Source organism: Abramis brama, assembly GCF_963993115.1.
Source record: "Abramis brama genome assembly, chromosome: 22".
In the NCBI taxonomy this organism is placed as follows: Eukaryota; Metazoa; Chordata; class Actinopteri; order Cypriniformes; family Leuciscidae; genus Abramis; species Abramis brama.
In genome coordinates, this window is record NC_139984.1 from 28,338,154 (window position 1) to 28,363,942 (window position 25,789).

Here is a 25,789-nt window from a genome sequence, read left to right on the forward strand (position 1 = left end):
TCAAAATGGATTAATTTTACGACCTCTTTATGAACTTTTCGAAGCATCAAAGTGGTAGTTGCGTAGCTGTCAATGGTGGGACAGAAAGCTCTCAGATTTTATTAAAAAGATCTCCATGGGCCCTATATTTTAATGATTTAAGCTCATGGTCTAAAGTGCAAGACGCAAGTTCACTTAGGGCGTGTCCGAATCAACTTTTGCTAGTTTAACGCGCCAGGCGCATGGTCTAAAAGGGTTGTCCCTATTCTCTTAATGAGTAATGGGTGTGCTTTGGGATTTACGTGCATTAAACCAATCAGAGTCTCATCTCCCATTTCCTTTAAATGCCAATTGCGCTCGCGCCATGGCAGATTCACTATTTACATGACGGAATTTGACAGTGGAAAGACCGAACGCATCACCAGAGCGCAAACGGATCTGCTCGTGCGCAAGCAGAACATCTACGGGACAAGCCGGATTCCACCATATCTTTATGTACATGATAATAATCTTTTACATTGTAATCCTTTTAATTTTTATATTTAGCATGTTTGTGTGCTGCTGTGCATCTAATAAGCAGAATGTACGCGCGTTGTGGACTCGCCTATAGGCGCACATTACTAACGCACTCTTTAAATAACAAAAACAATAAATATTGTGCCATTGACTTAGACCAGGTTTCAGTTGGTCAATGGCGCAGTCTATTTCTGTTGCCTCAAAATAGAAACGCGCCAATAATGCGCCTTTCAGACCAGCACGCCCATGGGTGCAAATGCATTTGCTATTTAAACAACGTGGCCAGGACATGAAAATGACAATTGCGTCGGGCTGAAACTAGCAAAAAACACTTGCGTCGCGCTTGGCACTGCATTGCGCTGGGTGTAAGATAGGGCCCCATGTGTTACGAAGATGAACAAAAGGGGTTTGGAATGACACGAGGGTGAGTAATTAAAGACAGAATTGTCATTTTTGGGTGAACTATCCCTTTAATATCGCAATAGTTCTTCATAGGAACGGGAATGTAACAATTTTGCTATAAACTTAAATGACACATCAAATCTTGCAGTATGTTAGGAGAGATGTGATGTTCCCTTTTCCAAGTGATTAGAAAGAAAATCCTAATAACTTTTAATTGGAGGACAGGATGACAGGTCTGGCCCCAGTCACATTCATCTTAGTTGTTCACAGATACTCTGCCTCTGTCTCTCTCCTTCCTGGACTTCTAATTAAGTGTCCTTTCGGCTGCTGGAGCTCCCAGGCCAGAGCTTTGAGGGGTTGGGCAGACAGATCTGGTCTAATCAGGCCGTAAATTGGCTTTCGCTATAAAAGAGCTTATATCCACGTCAGAGCTTGTAGCGTTATTCGGGTCACTGCAGGAGAAACATACACTGGTATCAAACTAAAACTATTAAACAGACCGGATGGATGCAATAAATATGACATTTAGACATGACAAAAGCAATATTTCACTGGCATATATCCACCTGAAAGCTAGATATGTTGTGAGTGAGCCAGAAAATAAAATAAATGTCCATTATGCAGGAAAAAAAGAAGCAAATGCTTTTTAATCTGAGAAAACTTGTTCTCTTAATTACTTTTTCAAGGAAAAGCAACTTTTTATTCCTTAAAATTTCTAATTTGTATTTCACAAGTGATCTTATTATTAATTTAATTTAAAAAAAAATCTTACTAAGGGAACAAGCATTTCAAATTATTGCATATTTTAAATTATGCGATTTAACATTTATTTAAAACAACCAACAGAATCCATGTCAATGAAAAATGTAAAAATGTAAATGTAAAAATAAAAATCTTTGATTTTAAGCAAATTTCTTTAAATTGTGTATTTTAATTATAATCATTGTTAATTATGGACAGGCTTCCATGGGAAAATCTCCTCTGCCTGTTTCAGAAGCTTTAATAGTTGAGTGCAAAATACATTGAAACATTTAGATTTTTACTCCAGATACTGTATTATTTTGATACAGAACAGGCATACTCTAACCCAAGTACATAAAACATAATTTGTACTTTTTGCACATTTTGCTCTACAAGTTAACTGTGCTGGATAATCTATTAGTTTAGAGAAAATGCATTTGTTTAACTCATACTAGCATCTTTAAATTTTTATTATCCAAACCCATTGTACAATTTCTCTCTCTCTCTCTCTCTCTCTCTCTCTCTCTCTCTCTCTCTCTCTCTCTCTCATCTAAACAAGGATGTTTGTCAGTAAGCGGATTGCAAATAGGCCAGAGATTTCCACTGGCCCTATTAACAGAAAGTGGTTTCACCTTTCTCTCAACCTGTTCCACTAGATAATTGGCTCCTCTTTGTGTCTGTCTACACAAAAAGCCACCTATCATGGACTATACACAATAACGCAAGTGCAACACTCTAACATTTCTAAATGGTACACATCTCCATGTACTATTCTTTTGAGATCATTGTAGGATACTGTCTGTGAGACATACGTACAATGCAATTGGTGAGCATAGGGATGGATAGATATTGTAATTCACCACTGAATTTAAAACAGCATTCACAACTTATTTCAGTTAAATACAGATAGACAGAAGGCGCTCTCTAGTGTTCACAGGTAGTATTACAAACTGATATCACAATGCAAATGACCAGAGACTCACTTGTGACTCACTGATATTTAAACAGTGCAATTAAGAGCATTTCATTTAAAGTGATAGTTAAAGTGCTAACTGTATATGAGAGAGAGATTTATTTAAATCTCAGACCAAGTCTAGTGATTAACCAAGACTAAGGGCCCTGAGAAAGTGTGAAAACAGAAAAAAAAAAAACTACAACAACAACAAAAAAAACATTTTAAACAGCACATGCTCTAAATATTTGTTGTGCCTTCGCTGCTGAGGATATTTTCTGTTGTAGTTCGACTACTGGACTGACTGTGGCACAAACTGCAGACTGACCTTTTGAATCTATTCTTGTAGAATAGGTCGGTGGGATGACGCTGCACTTTCAGCTTATCTGTAAAGCAGCAAACTCCAGCAGCATCCAGTCTTCCTCATCCTTAGGTTTTAAAGGGACAGCACAACTGTGTACATAGACCTAGATGAAGAATATGGTCATGCATATGTTGGCCTTTATAAGCCTATTAATAATCAATATCCTAATGCATGCTAATAAATAAAGTGGGAATTGAGCCCTAAACTAAGGTTTTACCGTGTGTTTATAAATAGGCCAATGTTTATATTTACATAAAACAAAGTATTTTGAGAAAAGGTTCTCACACTTCCTTATGTTACGTCACCTCATGAATATTAAACGTCAGTGTCTCGCGAGCCTAAGCAGTGCCTGGTACCCTCGAGCTGAAGGGAACTGTCCCGCTCACTCAGGAAACAAATGAGCACAGTTCATAAACAGGTAAGAAAACATCGCGATATTTAATGTTCTTGAAGAATAACGCAAATTAGGACTGCACCAAATATGTAACCATTATAGTAGCCTGTATGCTTATTTGGACAAGTTATACACTTGCAAAGTAGAGAAAACATTTTAGGCTATAGGAAAGGAAGTCTACTGCGACGGATGTAAAAAAACTTTACTGTCAAATACATGTAGCTACATATATGTGTTTGAAATGAATATGTATGTACATAGAACTCACCTAGGTCGATCTGTATATGACATTAATTCATATTTTTTGTCCTCCTTTCCTCTAAAAATACTGGGTTGTTTCATCCCATGTTTGGGTCACATATGGACAAACCCAACGGTTGTTTAACATTGTTTACATTTTTAAACCCAACTGTTGGTTAAATTTATTTACAATTTTAAACCCAACCAACTATTGTTTTTTTATTATTATTATTGTGTTTTATTTTACCCAAATATCAGTTGAAACACAACTCAGCATTTGTTTGTGTAGAAAATTGCTGTTCTAATTCGATTATATTGCATATTGGTTTATATTATGGATTTTATTTATTAATTAAATGATATGCACACACACACACTTATAACCATAAATATGTATAGGCCTACTGTAATGATGAATCTAGTTGTATTCTGCACTAACAAAGTGTAATATTTCGTTGTTTCCCTCTTAAATGTCATAAAATTGATAAAAGTGTTGTTGGAGGTCTGCGATATGAAATGATGAGCTCTGCCGCAAGTGGCGCTGCGGATTTTCCACCATCAGCGGACAGTACCGAAGGGAGGAGGAGACCGTCTCCCGGACAAAACCCCGTCAAACCGGCCTCAAAACCCAGCGCCAGCCGTTCCTCATCACCCGCTGCGTCGAAGCTCGGAGGAAAAGGCGTTACAGGCGTTAAAGGACGCGAGGGAGAGCAGGCGGCTCAAGAAGAGGCGCGTGAAGTGAGGGTGCGAGGTGCGGCAGCTGTTCGTGGTGCTGAAACTGAGGCGGTTTGGGAAACCGAGGAGCGGATTGATCGCCCTCCACCACCGGACACGCGCCGCGCGCTGCGTTTACCGTGCGTCAACAGAGACTCGTCCGCTACGCAGCCTGACGGCTCGTACGGTGGTGTTGTGAGGGGGGAAGAGAGGGAAAGAGAGGCCGCTGCGGGAGGAGAGTACGTGGGCTGCGGACCGGCCTTCTGGGGCGGAGGCTGTCTGCAGTCAGAGCTCATCCAGTTTCACATTAACAAGCGCTTGAAGAAAAGCGGCAGGATGCAGCGCACAGCGTCGGTCGAGACGCAACCGGGACCGGGACCCGCCGCACAGGCCACGAGCGCCGCAGACGAGCCCGTGACACAGCAGAATGAAGCCCTGCAGGACGAGATCGAGAGGTTGGAGGATGAAAACGAAGACCTTAAGGTTTGTTTGTTATACATGAGAAAATGTATGATACACTAATCATGCATATATATGGATGAATGAAAACATGATAGATAGATAGATAGATAGATAGATAGATAGACAGACAGACAGACAGACAGACAGACAGACAGATAGATAGATAGATAGATAGATAGATAGATAGATAGATAGATAGATAGAGGAAGATGGATGGTCATACAGATTTATTAGATAGATAGATAGATAGATAGATAGATAGATAGATAGATAGATAGAGGAAGATGGATAGACATACAGAGTTATTAAATAGAGATAGATAGATAGATAGATAGATAGATAGATAGATAGATAGATAGATGGATGGTCAGAGGAAGATTGATGGAGGGAGTTCTTAGATAGATAGATAGATAGATAGATAGATAGATATGAATATATACCTGCATAAATGTAGATTTACACATTCATTTGATAAACAATACATATGTTGATAACCATTAGCAAAGTTGATAAATGATACATGTTGTTGATGTTGGTAACTGAGCATACCTGAAATCATTGGGTTTGCATGTACATTTTTTGATGACTGATTGCTTTTTAATGACTCCTCTGCTCAGCAGGTTCATGGCAATATTGTTTTCCAAACACAATCTTGATTCCTGCTCAACCTGATAAATAGGAATTCTGGTGATTAACAGAAAGAAAGCAATGATAAGCCTGCAGAGATGTTGTCCATCCATCTTGAAATCGGAAATACTGTAGCTCTACATAAACAGGACATAAACATTATGACCGATGACCCAGTTTGCTTATGTGTCTTATTATCATCGAATTTTGGTCTATTTAAAAAATGTTGCCTTCTAAAAATGAACAGAACAATGAGAGAAATGCAACAATGTTCCAATTTAGCCTGTGTTAGAACAAAGCTAAATACAGTTATGAAAACAGCCTTGGTTTTATTCAAAATATGCCCCCAATAATTTGCATGTTCAACCAAGAGACTCATTAAACATGTAATTTGTGGAAATAATGTACAGCTTATTAAAATAATGCAACTGCAGTAATTGGAGAGCAGAAAGCTCTAATGAGCACACTGGTTTTCACAGAATGAGATTGAGGAGATGCGGACAGAGATGGAGGAGATGCGCGACACCTTTTATGAGGAGGACACCTGTCAGTTACAAGACATGCGGCGTGAGCTCGAGCGAGCGAATAAGAACTGCCGCATCCTTCAATACAGACTCCGCAAGGCTGAACGCAAACGACTTCGCTATGCACAAACTGGAGAAATTGACGAGGACCTCCTAAGGAGCTTAGAGCAAGATTTAAAGGCAAGTACCTATGTTGATATCTTTAAGGGCATGCAGAGAAGGTCTATGATAAATTACCCATCCCCAATGACTTGTTTGCACAATTTCTATCTGATTATTAACTTGTCATTTAGTTGATGCTTCTATCCAAAGCAACCACTAAGCCACACCACCACCATTCTGACAGGTTGCCAAGGATGTGTCTGTGAGACTCCACCACGAGCTGGAGAATGTGGAGGAGAAACGAACAAAGACAGAAGAAGAAAACGAGCGATTGAGACAGAAACTTATTGAGGTGGAAGTCACCAAACAGGCCCTGCAAAATGAGCTGGACAAAGCCAAAGAAGTAGGAATACAAACACAAGTTAACACAGCACATCTAAATAGGTTTAAATACATATTAATTTCATCGCATTCGTATAAATTTGTTGTGTCCAGTCTCAGAAACGAAGAGGAAGCAAAGATGCACAAAAGCCTGAGAGGAAGACTCAGACTCCTACAGAGGTGAGGACAAAACACCGCTGTCAACAAGTATTGGGTCAAATAAGACTGTTCTTTTGCAAAGAAATGAAGTGCACTGTACAGTATAGAGAGAATGAAAAGATGGCATACACAGAAAACATTTTTTAAACCATAACATGTAAAGAGGTATGGTCACATTTACCATTACTCTTCAAAATGTCATGGGCGAAATTCAGACATTTCAGTAGAATGTACAGTAGAAACATTTCAGTGCAATCAGGAGTTTTACGTGAGAGTCCAAAAATTATCCACACAAATTTCCTTTTGAAATGATTCATACATCGCTACACTATTGACAACAGACCTTTTTTTGTCCGCAAAATCTTGTCGAAATTTCACTAATGGTCCCACACCTTAACGCAACACTTCTGTCCACAGGAGGACAATGAGGACCTGAAATGCCAGCTGGCCTTCATTAAAGAGGAGGCTACTTTAATGAGAAAGAAAATGGCCAAGATTGACAAGGAAAAGGACCGTTTGGAACAAGAACTACATAAGTATCGTTCCTTCTATGGAGATCTGGACAGCCCTCATCCAAAGGGTGAAGCTGGTGGCCCACCCACAACAAGGGAATCAGAGCTGAAACTCCGCTTGCGATTGGTGGAAGAGGAGGCCAACATCCTGGGACGTAAAATTGTCGAATTGGAGGTTGAGAACCGTGGCCTGAGGGCGGAGTTGGATGATCTTCGAGGGGAAGATTCGTCCAATGGGGGCTTGTCCGGAGCGGAGGGAGGAATGGGGCGCGAGCAGGGGTCGGAGCTGTCAGAGCTGAGGCAACAACTGCAGTTGGTGGAGGATGAGGCGGAGCTTCTGCGGAGGAACCTGGCGGATGTAGAGGAACAGAATAAGAGAGTGACATGTGAGCTGAACAAACTGCGCTTTAAAGAGGGTACGAGGCATGCCTCGGCTGGTAATGCAATGAGTGCCGCCAATTTAGCAGGAGACAGCTCCAAAGCCGAGGCCTTGCAGGAGGAGCTGAAGGCAGCGAGGAAGCAGATCAATGAACTGAGTGGGAAAGTGATGCAGCTGCAGTACGAGAACCGTGTGCTGCTTTCCAACATGCAAAGGTATGATCTATCAGCTCACCTAGCCGTCACGCCACGGGACAGTGACGCAGAGAGCGACACTGGTCTTGGAGTCGGAGGGCGTAGAGGTAGCGATGAAGACTCGTCTTCCTCTCGTCTTCCTCCCCATCGCAAACGCGAGGGTCCTGTTGGAGGAGAAAGCGACTCTGACGAAGTCCGCAACGCTCGGTGCCTCACGCCAACTCGCTCTCTCTATTCTCCTGAATCCGCCCGCCTCCTCTCGCGCTCCATTCGGGACAGACAACAGATGATTGACATCCGTGCCGAAGCAGAGCGATTGGGACGAACCATTGATCGGCTCATAGCCGACACCAGTACCATCATTGCAGAGGCACGGGTGTTCGTATCTAACGGGGATCTTTTCAGCCGTATGGAAGATGATGAGGACGGTGGCCGGATCAGGGAGCACGAGCTTCTCTACCGCATCAACGCTCAAATGAAGGCCTTCAGGAAGGAGCTACAGGGGTTTATAGACCGACTTGAAGTCCCAAAACCAGAGGAAAGAGATTCAGAAGAACCATTATCTGTGAGTCTGGCAAGAGTCTGTGTGTCTATGTGAAGCACAATAAGAATGTTTACCACATTGTAACGGTATAGTTCAGTTCAATTCTGTCATTTACTCACCCTCATGATTCTCTTTTTTCGGTGGAACAGTTACTAGGGGCTGTCAAGCTCCTAAAAGGACAAAAAAGCATAATAAAAGTAGTCTGTGTAAATCTTGCTCTAAGTATTCTAAAGCCATATACAGTAATACCTTTGAGTTGAGGAATAGATAAAAAGTTAAGGACTTTATTCACTGAAAATCATTTGCGTCAAGATGCATGACACTAAGTTTGACATCAATGGCCATATTTCCACTGTCGGGCCAAAAGCGGGTGTGCTAGTGCGTGGCATATAAATAGTCACGTTTCCACGGTCACTTCCAAGGCTTGATCGGGCTTCCTTGGGGCCAACGGCCAGGGTTTTTTGGTCCAAAGCTGGCCAACTGGGGCTTGAGGAGTGGTCATGACAAAGGCGGAGTTTAGGAGACATCAAAATGACTGCTGTGTTCCTTATTACACCCAAGAACAGAACACCACAATCGCTTAGACGCCATTCTGCTCATAGACAGTGCTCCAGTGTATCAACAATGACGCGCGGACTATGATGACAGACAGCTTGCTCACGAGCGAGGGCGGGTCTGTGTTGAAACGCTGCTGTCAATCAACAATCGTGGGGGGGGCGTCCGACCGTGTGACGTCACTAGGTCGAACGGCTTGATTTGAGATGGGGGAAAACATATAAGGAGATTAAAAAAAAACACTGGATGGATTTTTATCATTTTATGATGGTTGTGTACAGGCACTGCCAACACACATTTCAGTACAATCAACTTGTAAAAGTGCATGTACCATTATATGACCCCTTTAAGACATTTTAAACTATTTCCAGCTTAAAACTCACTTTCAGAGTGTTTGAAATAACTTTCTTGTGATCTGATGGGGATTCTGATCACCGTATGAGGCAGAAATATATTTATATGCGATGCTAAAGTCTACTTATGCTAACCATTCGATAATAAATACGTTTATGGAAAATACCAGAGACTGCTTGAAGAATGCAGACAAATCATATATAACCGTGTGTTTATTTGGTTTAATGTTTTATCTTTCTCTTCCCTGTGCCTTTGTTGAGACCGCACTAATACATCCGCATATGTCATTAAAAACATGCACTCCGGTTAACTCGCATAACTAATAACTCCTGCTTTCTTCTCGTGAGCTCCCTCTGTTGCTCTGGCTGAAAGGATAACAGGATAGTGAGAGAGAGAGAGAGAGAGAGAGAGAGATCGCTCAAACCTCCTCAGAGCGCATCATTTCATGGAAAATTAATAGAAATGCTCACTCTCTCTAAAGAAATGTGACGTTTTATAAATATTTTCCTAAATGTGTAAGCCTTTGGACTTACAAGCCTTAATGGAGTTGTTTTGTGCATTCCTGTGATCGCAAATAAATGGAAGCAGGTGCAACTGAATAGGTGTGTGTTCTCTTTTTATGTGAAATGGTAAATACCATTTTGATGAAATGGTGGGGTTGTGTAACGTCGTTCTATGGAGGCGTGTTAAGGGCTGGTTTTAGGGTAGCGCTTGCGGAGCTACTGGGCCGACAGTGGAAAAGCGGCTTGCCAGAACCAATGACATTTTATGTTACTGATGTAAAACTTAACTGAAATGTACGCAAACACAAATGAGATATGATTTACAGCAGAGCATTTTTGTTAGTTGAATTAAGGTTTAAATTAAATAAAGCATAAATATTAGATGAAAAACTCATGATGAAAGTTTAAGTTGTAGTACTAAAATCTCTTCAACTAGAGAGAATCGCAGGGTGAGTAAATTATGACAATTTTTTTTTTTTGGCGTGAACTATTGGCTAAAAGAGAGTCCATTGCCTGACTGCTTTTAACATTTAGCAAAATATCAAAGCATAGTTTTGTGATTTGCCAAGATTTTTGTAAACTATGCAAATAGAAAATGTTAATGGCTATAATATCTTAACCTTTCTCTCTTTCTCTGATCCTGTCTTCCCACACACCCCTGTTTTTTAATGCATGTTCGTCAATCCTGTCGGTTATTCATCCAGATGTTTCAGCCCATCATTTTATTCATCCTCATTCTAGTGTTGTTCTCCTCACTCTCCTATGCCACCATTTTTAAACTTGTATTTCTTTTTACCCTCTTTTTTGTCCTGTGATCTCCATCCGTCCACTCATTAGCATAGTCTCGCCCTTTGTTTCGTTTGTTTGTCAATGTTGTGTATGTCACCATGGTTGGAGAATCACAGGACAGTCACTTTCCAAGCACAGACAGCACGCTTAAGCACAGAAGTCTGCAAAACCTTAATTTCCAAAACGCTGGAGGCTGTTTTACCCAAATTACAGACATACGGCTGCCATTGGAAGGCACATCATCGAGATGAATTTTTTTGCAAATAAAGACTTTTATACATCATGAAAAACATTACATGCATTTGTCAAATTGAAGACATAAATATTATTGAGGCACTGGAAACTACATTAACCAGAAGACATTTCTTTCATTGAGGCTATCTGGCACATTGACACTTGCTTTGCCACCAAAGACTTGCAATGAAATATGCAACTGCATTTACCATTGAGGAGCACATGACCACATTGGCCAGAATGCCAGCCACTGCACTCTTAAGATACATCAGCTGGAATGATTACCTGTTAGAAGCATGCAAAGGTGAGTAAGAACATGGTATTCAATTGTACGGTCAGAGAGGACATGCATACACATGGAAGGATAGACAATAAATGACAAGTTGGAACTAGGAATCATCTGTTTGCACGTGTAATTTGCGTGACAAGAACAACAGTTTAGATGGATAGAAAAAAAGAAGGTTTTTTTTAATAAGAACCTGAGGAAATTGTAGCACAAATGTTGCATAACACGTTTCATGTGATATGCTAAATAACAGCTGTGGCTTGGCTGTGGGAAAGTGCTTATGTATATGATAGCAGTATGCAAAAAGCCCCTTCTGTTGCACCAGAGCAGGATCAGTCTCTTGCTGAACGTGCTCCTCATTCCAGCAAGTCTATTATGGAGGCGTTACTCATCAGCAGTTTGAACATCAGAGCTTGCTTTCTTTATGAGTTTATTTAGCTTGTTGGCATCTCCAGTTTTAATCTCTGTTGACGGACCCGAATCTTCTCAAGTCTTCGGCAGTAGTTCCTTAGTAAGTTCCTTAGTATTTAAAGGGATATTTCTCCCAAAAATGAAAATTCTGTCATTAATTACTCTCCCTCATGTCTTTCCAAGCACGTAAGACTTTCTGAGCATGTTCATCTTCTGAGCACAAATGAAGATCTTTTTTTATTAAATATGAGCTATTTCTGTCCCTCCGTTGACAGCTAAGCAACTACCACTTTGAAGCTTCAAAAAGTTCATAAAGAGATCGTAAAAGTAATCCATATGAATTAAGCGGTTTAGTCCAAAATTTTCAGAGAGACATGATCGCTTTATATGATGAACAGGCCTTTATTCATTGAATTTAGGCTTTTATTCACATTTAAACATTGATCAACTCGCACATCAGTTGTGGTAAACGTAAGCTCAAGCATGTTTGCTTGACGTGCGAGAACCAATGAGGTTCATTGTCGTGTTACGCAGCACGTTTGAGCTTCTGCAAGAACCAATGAGGTTTGTTCTCGCACGTCAAGCAGGTTCGGTTGAGCTTCTGTTTATGTTTGCTGATCAATGTTTGTGTATAGAAGCCTAAATTAAACCTGTTCATCATATAAAGCGATTTAGCCTCTTCAGAAAATTAGGACTAAACCGCTCAATTCATATGGATTTGTTTTACGATCTCTTTTTTAAGTTTTTGAAGCATCAAAGTGGTAGTTGCGCAGCTGTCAATGGAGGGACAGAAAGCTCTCAGATTTCATCAAAAAGATCTTCATTTGTGTTCCAAAGATGAACGAAAGTCTTACGGATTTGAAATTACATGAGGGTGTGTAATTAATGACAGAATTTTCATTTTGGGGTGAAATATCCCTTGCTAAAAACAAAAACTATGGAAGCATTGGGTTCACAATTTATTTGGATCACAAAAAAAAACAAATTTGTTTTGTTTTGGTTTAGATGGGTCTACAAGACAATTAAACTTAGAGAACAGCAACTCATCTGTTTTCTAGAATGAGTCTCTTTTTGGAATTTGGAAATTGCTTCTCATTTTCCTGCCAGCTGAAAGTAACATTAGTGAAAAACAGTCAAACATACATCTCCGGTTTTGACAGTTTTACGGTGTCTTCATTCTCCGAGGTTTTTGCTTTGTTGTTTTCCTTTCTGCATTATTGTGCCTGGAAACTATTTGAGTCAGCGGCCAATATTAGGGCTGAACTGTCGGCTGACTGTTTATTGCACAACAGCTACATGTGTCAAATAAATACAAGCGTGAGGCGCCCATTAAGAACCGCGGACAGCACACTTAGTATCCGCTAATTCTGTACGGTGGTATCTTAAAAATAAAATGGACAGAGTGTTTTGAGAGTCACAAATAGCCCAGTTGCCTGTTAGGATTAGTAGAAATCGAAACAACTGGAATAGGAGTCATAAGACTGCAATCTGCCAAGTCCTAAAAGCAGACTAGCAACAGTTTCACAGAGGTGGGGTAGAACTGGGCATTTTAAAATAGCCATGTAAACACTCTCCCTCTGCCTTTGTAATTTTAACCTAGAATGTCGGTGACGACAGTCTCTTGCATGGAGACCACAAATGCTGGAATAAATCTGACATTATGACACCGGATACCTAGTGGGTCTGACGTCGCAGGGGTAAATACTTAGAGTCACTATAAAGCCCCGGGGCCCCCTCAGGACTACAGTTGTTTACCCCTGAGCTCCGGACAGAGGAAACATTTAAGATCCTATACGCAGGACTTTTACGTCACGCCGTGGGGCATCTGACTCCGGGGTCTTTTGCGCTGTTACATGCTGTTCGAGTGCAGGAGCTTTCAAAGAAGAGGTGGCACTGAAACGAGTGATCTTGATTTAAGAGACAAACCTTTACTTGAGCAACATACTCATATTCTGGAGCATCAGTTCATCACAAGCTCATGAGAGGGAATTACCAGAGGAACCAATAATTTTAACTGGTAAGGATTAAGAAAGCTTGTAGACAAGAACGGAACAGTTTTTTAAAGCATTTAAAGTATGAAATTATTACTACTACTTTTAACTCCTTAGAAGCTTTTTAACTTTTCTGTGATCTTTCCCTTGGACTGACAATGTTATACAACATTAAGAACCTTGCAGCCACACTGGTCACTCTTTACACTAAAAGTATTTACATTACTGTATTTACATACGTAAGTGCATGTACTTGCTAATATGTAAATATTTTTTGGAACTGTCTGTAAATACAGTATTAGTAGTATGACTATTGTGATCAGTTAGATTTACGTATAGTAAGTGTACATGCATGTTGTAATATAAACCGGTACACACTTACTCTCTATGTCTTTTTAGTTTTATGACGCATAATTGCAAAGGGTATAAATATCCCTCAATGCCTACGTCATATGGCGGTACATTCTGGCAATTTCATGAGTTAAACTGGGTGTCATGTTCCTTGATGGCAGAAAAGTCCATCCTTAAATCACTGCCGTAAATCAAAGCTGTGTTACAGAATAACTCAGTGACGTTACCACGGAAAGGATGCAACTATTCTGAGCTCATCCAAGCGGGTAAAGGGTTCTTCACTTGCTTGGAACTTTGACCTCATCCCTATCCCGAAAGAAGTGGTGTAAGATTTAAGCTGGCTGTAAGGTGTAGGTTCCTATTTTGTAAGGGGCAACCAATTACCCTTTACTATTGTGCCCTTGATCAAGAGTGATCAGGTTATCCTAGGGAGACTGTCCATGTTATAAAACTGACTTCAGAATCCCTGAAGTCCCTTTAGGTAACTTGAGCATGTCTAATGAAGTTGGTGTGTAAAGAACGTGCTGACAATTTTGACAGTTAAGGGCTGGTTTGAAGGACAGGGAATGCATATAGAAATGAGTCAAAGTTTTAAAGCAGGTGTCCAGAGCAAATAGCTGGGATTTTGTTTCCTTTTATAAGTCTACTTGAATGCAAAACAATCAGGAAGACTTCACTAATGTTTAGACTCATAACACCTTTGAACTGAAAAGCAATCCACAGTTGACACAGTAGAATTCATTTATTTACTTTAGATATTTAACTACTCTACTAACTTAAGAGTACTCTAACTAATCAATAGGCTGTTTCTCAATGATGAATATCTTTTTTGTCTTCATAGAGGTATTGGTGGACTTGCCAATGTGGTCACTCCAGTGACCTTTCAGGAATTGCAGCATAATATTCTGAGCACAGACAAGCAAGCGCAAAAGAATGGCCGCATTGGAATTGCACTGTGGGCCGGAGCCCAGGAGTTGTGTGTGGGGTGGAGAGAGAGCTGACCTGCCTGATAGTTTTGACTCCGAGATGCAGGAATGGGAAGATCAGCTACAGGACATGCAGAGGAAGATTGAAGAGGTGATAAAAACTTTCAACTGCAGCGACGCCAGTCAGTGTGACAGAATCCATCTCCATATCTAGAGAGAGAGAGAGAAACTCATCCCGATCCTTATTTAAAGATGTAAATAAACATTAAAAATATGATACTCTGATTTGACTATAAACAATGCCAAAAGATCCAGTAGCACTGCAATCCTGCATTTACTAGAGTCCATGAAGTTGTTTATGTTTTGATAGTGGCCACTAACTAGGATTGTGATTGGCTGGAAGGGCCTTGACCTCCTGTTGCCAAAGTTGGCTGCATCTCTTGGATATAATAATAGGTGTTTCGCCCTCCATCTGGTCCATGACTTTGACAGATGTAAACAAGTTTATTAAACCCAAAGGGATAGGAGTAACAGACAACCCAAAAACATTTTCTCTCTCTCTCTCTCTCTCTCTCTCTCTCTCTCTCTCTCTCTCTCTCTCTCTCTCTCTCTCTCTCTCTCTCTCTCTCTCTCAAGTGAGTATGTTGTTATTGGTAGATTGATTAACCTTTAAGCAAATAACCTTTCTCACTGACCCCTTTCTGAAGAAACCTCATGCTGTTTTTTTAAGCAAAGATTGCATGGCTAGACATTATACCAGTAGTATTTGCTGACTTGTGCATTTGAAACATTTGCTTTCATGTAGGCAAAAAAAAACAAAAATCATGCTTTGCAGCTGCTTAGTTTGTCTCTAATATCATTATATGTTTTTCAGTTGTACAACGAGGTCAAAGCACGAAGAGAAGCCAGCGAAAGCAGCACAAGCAATGTCACAAACAACAAAAGCCTGGACATTACTTTGCTTCCTGTCAACTCTCAGTATAGACACCAGGCCAATGGTTATCATGAACCCCATGGTCACCCCAACAACAACCTCCCAATTCGTCAGTGCAATGAAGTACGAGCAGATCGTTCAGTTATGCAAAGCCTTGGGTTTCATCACCCCAGTGATTACTATAATGGCTCCAACAATTACACACTTAATTCCCTGAGCAACGGCAGCCATTATCCTGCCAGTTGTCATGATCTTGAAAGGCAAGATGCCACCCTAGATATCCTCAATGGATATCTCCAACAGGGCCCGCATTTTGGAAAGAACGTAGGGAATCTTGGAAATCCAAATGCCGTGAGTATCTCACACTATTTATCAATCTATCCTTCATCTAGACTCTTAAACCCCAAGGTTTTGGTACCTTTGATATCCCTCTTAAATCCAATATCTCCCTCTTTTTGCTATCAGAACCCCAAGGTATATCCAGTTACACACAGTTATCAAGATAGCATGAAGACTAGCCTGGTGACAAACAGGTAAAGCCTTTCCTATCTCAATTCATCAGAATGAATCCTATTGTTTGTCTTATCATCATGCATGTTTCTTGTTGGATGATTGACCAATTATAAGTGTTTGCCCAATTCCCTTTTGTGACTACTTTTGATTGATTTTGGTTGATATGTTTTTTTACTCCAGGACTGCCTCATGTGTAGTTCTGGATGAGTTTGAGGAGGCTGAGAATAACAAGAATAAGAAATCAAGTTGGGATGACTCCCAAGCCCGCCATGTTAGCTGGAAAGAACCAGTTTCATCAAACGAGCTTCCCCCTAAAAATGCAGCTTCCAAACTGGCAGTCAGACAGAGAGATGCTTCTCCTGTAACCCCTCGTTCCACTTACCATGATTCATCACAACAACCTGACAGAAAGTGCCTCTTGCTTGACAGGAAATCTGGCAGCCCATCAGTGTTACGTAAGTTTGGTGCCATGTTGCAGGAGAACGAGGGGAAAACCCTGATAGAGGATGGTCTTGTGACCACCGTTGTCTCCACTGAACCTCCGAGGCACACCAGCACTCCTATTTGCCAGAGCAAGTTTGACGCCAAGCGGGCATCCACACGTGCGCCCGTCCAGAAATGCCTTGCAAACTGTGACATACTGGTAACAGAACTGGAGTCCAGCCAGGAGCCTTGGGCAGCTGGTCCTTCTAGACACCTCCTGAATGGAGACAGAGACAGTGGGAGGGGTGGTAGTACTCTTGAACAGTATGGTTTGGCATATAACTTAAGCCCATCACAGTCTCACCTTAAATCGAAGAATCACAAGGCGCCTCCAGGGCCAAAAGCCCACAAAGCAGGCTTCCAGGGTGAGGACCTATTGTCTGACTACCAGATGGTGGAGAGGATTCTGGCAGCAGGAACTCAAAACTTCAGTAAGATACACAGAGGTCTTGGTGTTGATAAGATGAGACAGGGAAATGACAACTTGGAGCAACTTCTAGAAATGATGGAAATAGAGAACAACAGAAGTCAGAAGGCCACATTCACCCAGCAACTGGACACCATTCAGGTGAAGAGGGTATTCAAATGTGATCTGCACACACACTAAATTACAATGCAGTATTCATCCTTGTCTGACTAATGGTGCAATGGTAGTGCTCATGCTCTCGGCCAGTGTTCCTCATTCCTGGGTCTGGAGAGCCACTTTCTTGAAGAGTTTAGTTCCAACTCTGCTCCAACACGATTGGGTAATTCCGGTTATTTTTAAATGAAATTAAATTCAGGTAAACCCAAACACCTCGATTAGTTACTTCAGTCATGTTTAAATAAAGTTGAAACTAAACTCTGCAGGAAAGTGGTTCTCCAGGACAAGGAATGAGGAACCCTGCTCTGAGCTGTAGTGCTCCCGATCCCATGCTCCCCTCTCTCCCTTACACTACTTTCTACACTAACCTTTTCTGTTTCCTCTAACCTGCCAATTAAAGACAACATATTGGTACATAAAATGCAAGAATATACACCCAAGTATTGATCATTTATGCACAAATATATTTACATTAAAAATGTTTCCCCTCCAGGTCAACCACGAGTCATCTGCTGCCCCCAACAGTAGCAATTTTTCCCGTCCTGCTAGACCAGCCAATCAACGCCGTCCATCCAGGTGGGCAAAGCATACCCCCTCAAGCAAAATCGCCCACACATCCTGCCCATCAAGCCCTGGCCTTAAAGCCAAACAGTTCTTGAATTCATATTCCCGGCACACAGAAACGGTGATCATGTGACCAGGGTAGAACAACATTGAATGGACACGTAAAAGGACATTTTCACCAAGGGAATAGACGAACCTTTGACCTTTTGTAGAACATGATCTACTTTTTTGTATATAACCACCACAACTTCAAAGTACATTACTGCAGCCTGCTAGGATGGCCTATGATATTTTCATTAAATAACTTCAAAAGGATACTGTTTTCATTCAACTCTATGCTGTTTGAAGTGCTTTGGAAAGAAACTCGAGTGGAAATTCTCTGACCTGGTGAACTTCTGTGCCTATGAACCTTTCATTGCCTTTTTCTCTTCATTTCTTTCTGTCATTCTCATTACATTTTGTATTATTTCACAATTTTTTTCTATTTTCCTGAGTGCTTTGTGTATGGTTCAGTTCTTTGGGTGCCATGTAGGGCATTTTTTGTAACCATATAAGCATGTATGCAACACGCATAACATATTTAAGCATACATGACAACATGGAGTTATTGAGCCTTATCTATTATGCATTATCTGTAAAGGCGTGTGCAAATGTTTTGATGTTCTGTCAAAGTCCATTTCAGTGCTGCATTAGTGCTTCATAATATTGACATACAGAGGTCGTAATGGGCTCATAATCGTTTTTAAGCCTTATTTGACTGCGCCTGACGTGGGCTGTAACCACGCGGTGCATGGCACCTTTCTGTGGGAACATGTCTGCATTCTCCAACCTTGTAAAAAAAATCCTTTAAGTTCAACATCTGTGAAAAGTATATTATGTCTTTTGACCATATTATAATGAAGAAATGCTTCGGAATGTTTATTTAATGTTGTGATATGATCCTTACAAAAACGGGATGCTTTTTGTCTTTTTTTTCTTTCTCTGTATAATAAACGCAAGTGCTTTGACGAGTCAGTGAAACGCTTGAACTTAAGACTCTGTACACTTCATTGTTTTTGTTTTTAGTGGCGATTGCTAATATTAGCACTAATATTCCTTTTCTGATCAGCGTGCTATTACATTCCCTTGTGATCTGGCTAGCTGATTTTCACCTGGAAGACATTAAAACAGGCAACTTATGGGTCAACCCAAATCATCTAGGGACTTAGGAGTGGGTTCTTTTGACTTTTAGCCAGTAAGCAACCACATAGCAATGTGTTAACAACCACCCTGAGCACCCTAATAATTACATAGCAACAAACTTGCAACCACCAATAATATCCTAGTAGCATCTCAGCAACTTGTCCAAGGGCTTGTTCAGAAATGTAAAAATCTAGTATAGTTTCCTGAGAATATGGCAACAGAGTACAATTTTCTTCTTACATCACTCATTTTCCTAAAAAGCAAAAGACGCTTCATGCCAACATTGAACCCTCTTTAATTATCTCCTTGTTAAACAGTATTAACATTGCTCTTATCCTACATTACTAAAAGCTATTAGGAAGTGTCCTGTTCCTCATTCAGGGTCCTAATGTAGCCTACTCTTACAGAGCTTTGCTCTCTCTCTTTGAGCCCTGCTCTCCCGGTTACTCGACCCGCTGCTGAAATGTTGCACCTGTGCCTGAAATATGAAGCGTGACGTTGTTTTGGTGCCAGAAATCTTAGACGTGTCAGTGCTAACGGGGACGTGTGATGTTCAGGGGGCATCTCTCGCTCGTCTCACTCTGAATCTGTAAATGAGCAATAAAGGCTTCCCTTCATCATAACACCACCCTGGAAGCACAGAGCAGTATCTTAATGAGGTCTTTAGATATAGATAGATGTTCACAACTTACATGTGAGGTCTTCATAGCACGCCACATGAACTTGTGATTATAGGACAGGACTCAGGAGTAACCTGGGATTAAATGCATTGCACATTTCTTGCTGAGTTCAAACCAGCATCGTTCTGGTTACCAGCCCTGAGCCTTAACCCCTTAACCACCACCTTTTCATCCTTGAAAACCTGATGTTTGTGTGAGTGGTGCTTTGCTTACCCATACAAAACTCTTTGCCAGGATGTTTGTCAAGTGGTTGCAAAGGTGTTTCTTCAGCTAGGGCATTGCTGAGTAGTTACTTGCAGACCAAATAGCTAAATCTTTTATATATTCCGAGGTAAGCTGTAAACTGAAGTAATAGCAAAGGCGATGCCTTAGCAAATGACTAAAGGAATGATATGACGTGGCAAAGACGTCTCTGTGCAATTGGTGAATTACCAATGTCTAATCCTGGACAGCAGAACACAGACAACTTGGCTATATAAAGCTCTGTAAGTGAACGCTGATCTCAGATCATCTCGGCCAGTGTCACCTGCTGTTGTAGAAGTGTATGGGGAACCGATTGAATGTGTAAGAGTTGCCCAGTAACACATCTGTGATGTCAGCGAGGAAAGACAACCAGTAAGGAGCCCTTCAGATGTCTTGCCATGTGTCTCCTGCTGCAGTACACTACATAAAAAGAGAAAGAGAGATGTATGATTATGCAAGCAAATGATTAGATACAATAGTGGCTTCTAAAATCAAATGCTTCTAACTATGCAAGTTTGATTTTTGATGCATCATGAAGCACAAATCATAATGCAAGTAGTCAAGTACTACTTTGTGCATTCTCACTTTTTATCAAAAGGGGCGTTATAGAGGGCACATTCTCCAAACCGCTTTCTCTATTGTTATGATGGAGCAACAGTTTGAAGAGAATTTTACAAACTCCTTTACGGCTCCTCACCTCCACTCAATTCGAGTCAAATCAGACATTACATGGTAGCTCTATGATCCCCTTGAGTGTACAGAGATTTGTAACCAACACAGTAACACAAGAATGCATACTAAGTATGTACCACAGAAAACATGCACATGCCGTGCCTTGGCCAAACATTTGTGTCTTCATTTACATGTTGAGAAACACTTAAAAAAAAGCCTGCACACTCTTAACATCTTTACACTGGTTACCTATTAGGTTTGTATCAATTATATTGAAGTATAAGTATTGCTACTGACCTATAAGTCCCTAAATGGTTTAGCTCCTGTGTATTTAACCAATATTCTATCGCCCTACTATCCATCACGCTCTTTAAGATCACAAAACTCTGGGCTTTTTGTTGTACCTATCTAAGTCCACTAAAAGGAGAGAGAGCGTTTTCACATTTGGCTCCTAAACTCTGGAATAGCCTTCCTGATAATGTTCTGGGCTCAGACTCACTCCCAGTTTAAATCTAGATTAATGACACATCTCTTTAGACAAGCATTCACATAATGCATCTCATAACCTTGTACTCCAGTTATATAAGCTTGAAATGTTATGAACAGCAGCTACACTCATTATTTTCCATTTGCTTTTCTGTTTTATCTCGGGATGCCCATCCTGAGGTAACTAGAGATTACTTCAGCTCCAGTTTGGATCCAGCCTCTTACGAAGACTTCAGATGCCCAACACATGTGAAGAGATGATTTCAACTATGACTTCAGATGACACAGGCTCTGAATCAACATGCACCAATGCTAAATTTTCTTTATACTGTAATCATTATGTTCACAACTTGGAATAATTACTTCAGTGAGCTCATTGTTTCTGCCTTAAATTAATACATGATATTAGCTAACAACGTGATTTACATTTCTGAAATCCATTACTTGGACACAGTCACCTCTGATTACAGATCACTCTAAAATGTAATGCAGACATGCATTTTCTGTAAAGCTGTATTGTGAAAAGTGCAATACAAATAAATGTGAATTGAATAGGCATTGAGAAAGGTCACATGAGGGGACCAAAACGTTTGCCACTTTTTCATTAAAGCAATGGGGTTTTTTTTGCAATTGGTGGTTCCCCTTCATTGTTAGAGTGTGCTGCTTTTTGAAGTGTTTGCCTAATTGGTGTTTTTGTTCTACGCACCTCATTTGGACAATTTTAAGGCGCAGTGAGTTTCTTCATTTACATGCTTGCATAGAGAATATTTGTTGTCTTGAAATAAGGATCCTTTATTGAGACGGTGGCGCATGATGACGTGGCAGCCGACATATGCAGCCTTACTGGACGCAGCCTTCCTGCAGAAGCACACTTGCTGTTCTTGCATTAGTCTGGTGGTAAATAAGGGTATGTTAATAACATGACCATATAAGACGACAGTTTATGCTAATGTACGCTATAGCACTCCTTGTGGCAACAGTGAGAATTCAAATTTATGTTTCATATCAAACTTATTTTTAATGAATAAACACCCCTTATTTCTCTCACATTTTTAAAATGTTATTAGCATTAGAATTAAAGGGTTAGTTCACCCAAAAATGAAAATTCTGTTAGTAATTACTCTCCCTCATGTTGTTCCAACCCCGTAAGACTTTCGTTCATCTTCAGAACACAAGTTAAGATGTTTTTTATTAAATCTGAGAGCTGGATCACTCCATAGTGATCTAACTATCTGATCTAACTAGATCGAAACTTGACGGCCCAGAAAAGTTAGTAAAAACATTGTTAAAATAGTCCAAGTGACTACAAGTGGCTCAAAATAACGACTTTATTCAACTATTAATTTTCTTCTGTGTTTCTCTGAGTGAGTTCATGTAGTGTAATAGTGCAGCGCTTCTGGGTTGTATGTCAGAACGTAGGCTCACTATTGGCCAGCATCACACACATGACCAGCGTCGTTCGGACATACAACCCAGAAGCACTGCGCTGTTACACTACGTGAACTCACTCAGAGGCCCACACAGAAGAAAATGAATAGTTGAATAAAGTCGTTATTTTTGTTTGTTTTTTTGCGCACAAAAAGTATTCTCGTCACTTGATAAACTTAAGGTTGAGCCACTGTAGTCACTTGGACTATTTTAACGATGTCTTTACTAACTTTTCTGGACCGTCAAGTTTTGATCCCATAGAAGCCTATGAAGGAGTCAGACAGCTCTCAGATTTCATCAAAAATATCTTAATTTGTGTTCTGAAGATGAACGAAAGTCTTACGGGGTTGGAACAACATGAGGGTGAGTAATTACTGACAGAATTTTCATTTTTGGGTGAACTAACCCTTTAAGACCTTTGTATCTTGATTCTAGTACTGTACCTTAATGTATTTCACCACTTACAACAGTTAAAAACAAGAATATTACCCTGAAATGAAAAGCATTTTCATTTCCCCAAAATCAATAATTTAGTCCAGTGTTAAATATTGTGAAATAAACTATTACATAACAAAACCCCTAGACTGAATGTCTCTCAGTGACGACAGCATGTGCACAGTAGAGAACCAAAAACTCCCTGAGCCAATCATTTTCCACATTCATTCCTCAGATTACTGACCTGACACTTGTACTGCAGTAATGCCAGTAGGAAACACTTGAGATAACTGAGGGAAATAAATACCTGCATGAGAGAAAGCAGTCGTATAATTACAATTAGTTAAACAATTGTAGATTAAAGGGTTAGTTTACCCAAAAATGAAAATTCTCTCATTAATTTCACACCCTCATGTCGTTCTAAACCCGTAAGCCTCAGAAAAGTAGTAAAGACATCATAAAAGTAATCCATGTTACGATGTGAGTGCTTTCTTTGTGCAAAAAAAACCCAAAACATTATTAACCACTTTATTTACAAAATATTAATCTCAAACGCGCGTTCAAGAAATGCAAAGACAATCATAATGTTACAAATTTTCTAAGAATGCTGGAAAAGAAATCATAGTTTCCACAAAAATATGAAGCGGCACAACGTTTTCAACATGGATAGGAAATGTTTCCTGAGCAGCAAATTAGAATGATTTCTGAAGGATCATGTGACACTGAAGACTGGAGCAATGATGCTGAAAATTCAGCTTTGATCACAGGAATACATTACATTTGACTATATATTCAAATAAAAAATATTTTTATCATCTTAAAATTGTAATAATTGTAGTTACATTTCACAATATGATTGTATTTTCAATCAAATAAATGCAGCCTTGGTGAGCAGGAGAGACTTCTTTCAAAAACAAAGAAAATCTTATCGACCTCAAACTTTTGAACGGTAGTGTACAGTAGTGCACACAATTGTGCTTGTTTACATAACCTGGTCTGAAATGAGTTTCTGTGGTAAATGACATGCTGTGTATCGAGCTCATGCTGTCTAGAGTCATGTGAACTCAGCTTTAGAAGGTAAACAAGGGCAGCATGGCATTGCACATAAAAAACACAGCTTGACCTTGACTGTTAAGAGAGACAGCTGTCAGTTAAAAAAACCCTCTCCAACTCCAATGACAGATGTTCTAGAGCTAGACACTTCCATTTAGCGCTATATACTGCAGACAGGTTAAAAGAGGTTGCTGCTAATGGCTCGGTTATATCCAGAGAACTGTCTTCACATCAGATATAGCTCAGTCCTGTGTAAAATACAGACCTGACAGTCAGTCCTGATGGTCTGTGCTGACAACTGGATTATTGGAAAGACATGCTCTGATAGGTTTAGACCAGAGATGGGCAACTTTGGTCCTGGAGGGTCACTGTCCTGCAGAGTTTAGCTCCAACCCCGATAAAAACTCAATATGATGTGTTTGTCATACAATGCATCACAAAAGGGCCAAATCTTAAACAACTGTTAAATAATTGCATAAAATTAGGTCCTTTTGTAATACTAAATATGGGATTATATTATATTTAGATATATATTAGGCCTATATATGTATATGTGTGTGTGTGTGTGTGTGTGTGTGTATTTATACATACACAGACACACATATGTGTATGTCTATGTGTGTGTATGAATGCATGTATACACACACACACGCACATATACATTAATAGGCTTAATATATCTCTAAATACAATATTATGTACACACACACATATGTGACCCTGGACCACAAAACTAGTCACATGGGTCACTTATTTTAAATTGAGATTTATACATCATCTGAAAGCTGAATAAATGAGCTTTCCATTGATGTATGGTTTGCTAGGATAGGACAATATTTGGCAGAGAAACAACTATTTGAAAATCTGGAATCTGAGGGTGCAAAAAAATCGAAACATTGAGAAAATCGCCTTTAAAGTTGTTCAGTTATGTTCGCGATTGTGCTGCAATCACTCACAAAAATAAATGTTTTATATATTTACGGTAGGAAATTTACAAAATATCTTCATGGAATATGTTCTTTACTTAATATCCTAATGATTTTTGGCATAAAAGAAAAATCTATAATTTTGACCCATACAATGTATAGTCGGCTTTTGCCACAAATATACCCGTGCGACTTGTTTTGTGATCCAGGGTCACATATATTATATAAACACAAAATTTGATGTTAGATGTGATTAACTGATTTGACAGCAAATACATATATATTAATACACATATAAAGGCCTTGCAACAAAAAGTGATAGTTACAAAAGTCTTTTACTTATAAGCACTAAACATCACATGGATTGAAGTATAGACAGAAGACTAAAGTTCTATTGAGTGTAAAAGCAGTCCTGACTCGTTTGCTCGGCGCCTGAGACAGTGAAGAATAGAGCAGCTCAAGAGGGTGAGAAAATCACACTCTCAGTCAGTCTGACATGTGGGAATGTGAACTCCACCAACAGCTGCTGTCAGAGAGAAGATTATCACCTGATCTCTATACTGTCCCTCAGACCAGCAACAGCAACCACAACCTCCTTACAGCAGCAAACTGACTGAATGTCTCATTCACATTTTTGCTTAAAAAAAGGGGTTATACTTTTAGATAGTTTCCAAAGCTTTAGCGGTGAGTGTACCTTAATGAAAAGAAATGTCTATATATATATATATATAAAAATCATGGACATGATTCGAAAAGATTAAATGGTCCTGAAAAAAATAGTCACACTTGAGCTCCTCGCAGTCAAAAATCTAACTGAAAGCAATTTTTTTTAGATATCAAGCTCAAATTTGATAATTAAGTACCATAAAATTAAAAAAACAAACTAAAATACAGTAATTTATTCATGAATTGAAATTTTTTTAGTTGTACAAACTGTGTACGGTTTGAAAGGTATGAAGTGAACCAGGCATAAGCAATACCAGTGATAGCAATATCGGATAAACGTCTCAAGAGAATATTG

General features: G+C 39.8%; 2 protein-coding genes across 5 annotated transcripts; both read left to right on the top strand.

The window, feature by feature from the left end:
* The first annotated feature begins 3,296 nt into the window (after window positions 1-3,296).
* Window positions 3,297-10,805, top strand: mtcl3b (MTCL family member 3b). 2 transcript variants are annotated; one of them, XM_084098244.1, is made up of 7 exons: window positions 3,297-3,372; window positions 4,080-4,785; window positions 5,871-6,095; window positions 6,262-6,420; window positions 6,513-6,578; window positions 6,975-8,207; window positions 10,436-10,805. In XM_084098244.1, exons 2-7 carry the CDS (start codon window positions 4,105-4,107, stop codon window positions 10,652-10,654), a joined length of 2,583 nt encoding a protein of 860 aa, XP_083954370.1. In that variant the 5' UTR covers window positions 3,297-3,372; window positions 4,080-4,104; the 3' UTR covers window positions 10,655-10,805. The 2 variants fall into 2 exon arrangements, with proteins under 2 accessions (XP_083954370.1, XP_083954371.1); XM_084098245.1 differs by having other exon boundaries at window positions 10,303-10,538.
* On the top strand, window positions 10,786-18,703 carry LOC311072899 (uncharacterized protein). Of its 3 annotated transcripts, none has more exons than XM_084098254.1 (6): window positions 10,786-10,925; window positions 14,502-14,737; window positions 15,461-15,871; window positions 15,986-16,053; window positions 16,214-17,093; window positions 17,593-18,703. In XM_084098254.1, the coding sequence occupies exons 2-6, from the start codon at window positions 14,594-14,596 to the stop codon at window positions 17,794-17,796; spliced, it is 1,707 nt and encodes a 568-aa protein (XP_083954380.1). In that variant the 5' UTR covers window positions 10,786-10,925; window positions 14,502-14,593; the 3' UTR covers window positions 17,797-18,703. The 3 variants fall into 3 exon arrangements, with proteins under 3 accessions (XP_083954380.1, XP_083954381.1, XP_083954379.1); XM_084098255.1 differs by lacking the exon at window positions 10,786-10,925 and adding an exon at window positions 12,898-13,335 and having other exon boundaries at window positions 16,214-17,084; XM_084098253.1 differs by lacking the exon at window positions 10,786-10,925 and adding an exon at window positions 13,064-13,335.
* The last annotated feature ends 7,086 nt before the right edge of the window (window positions 18,704-25,789 follow it).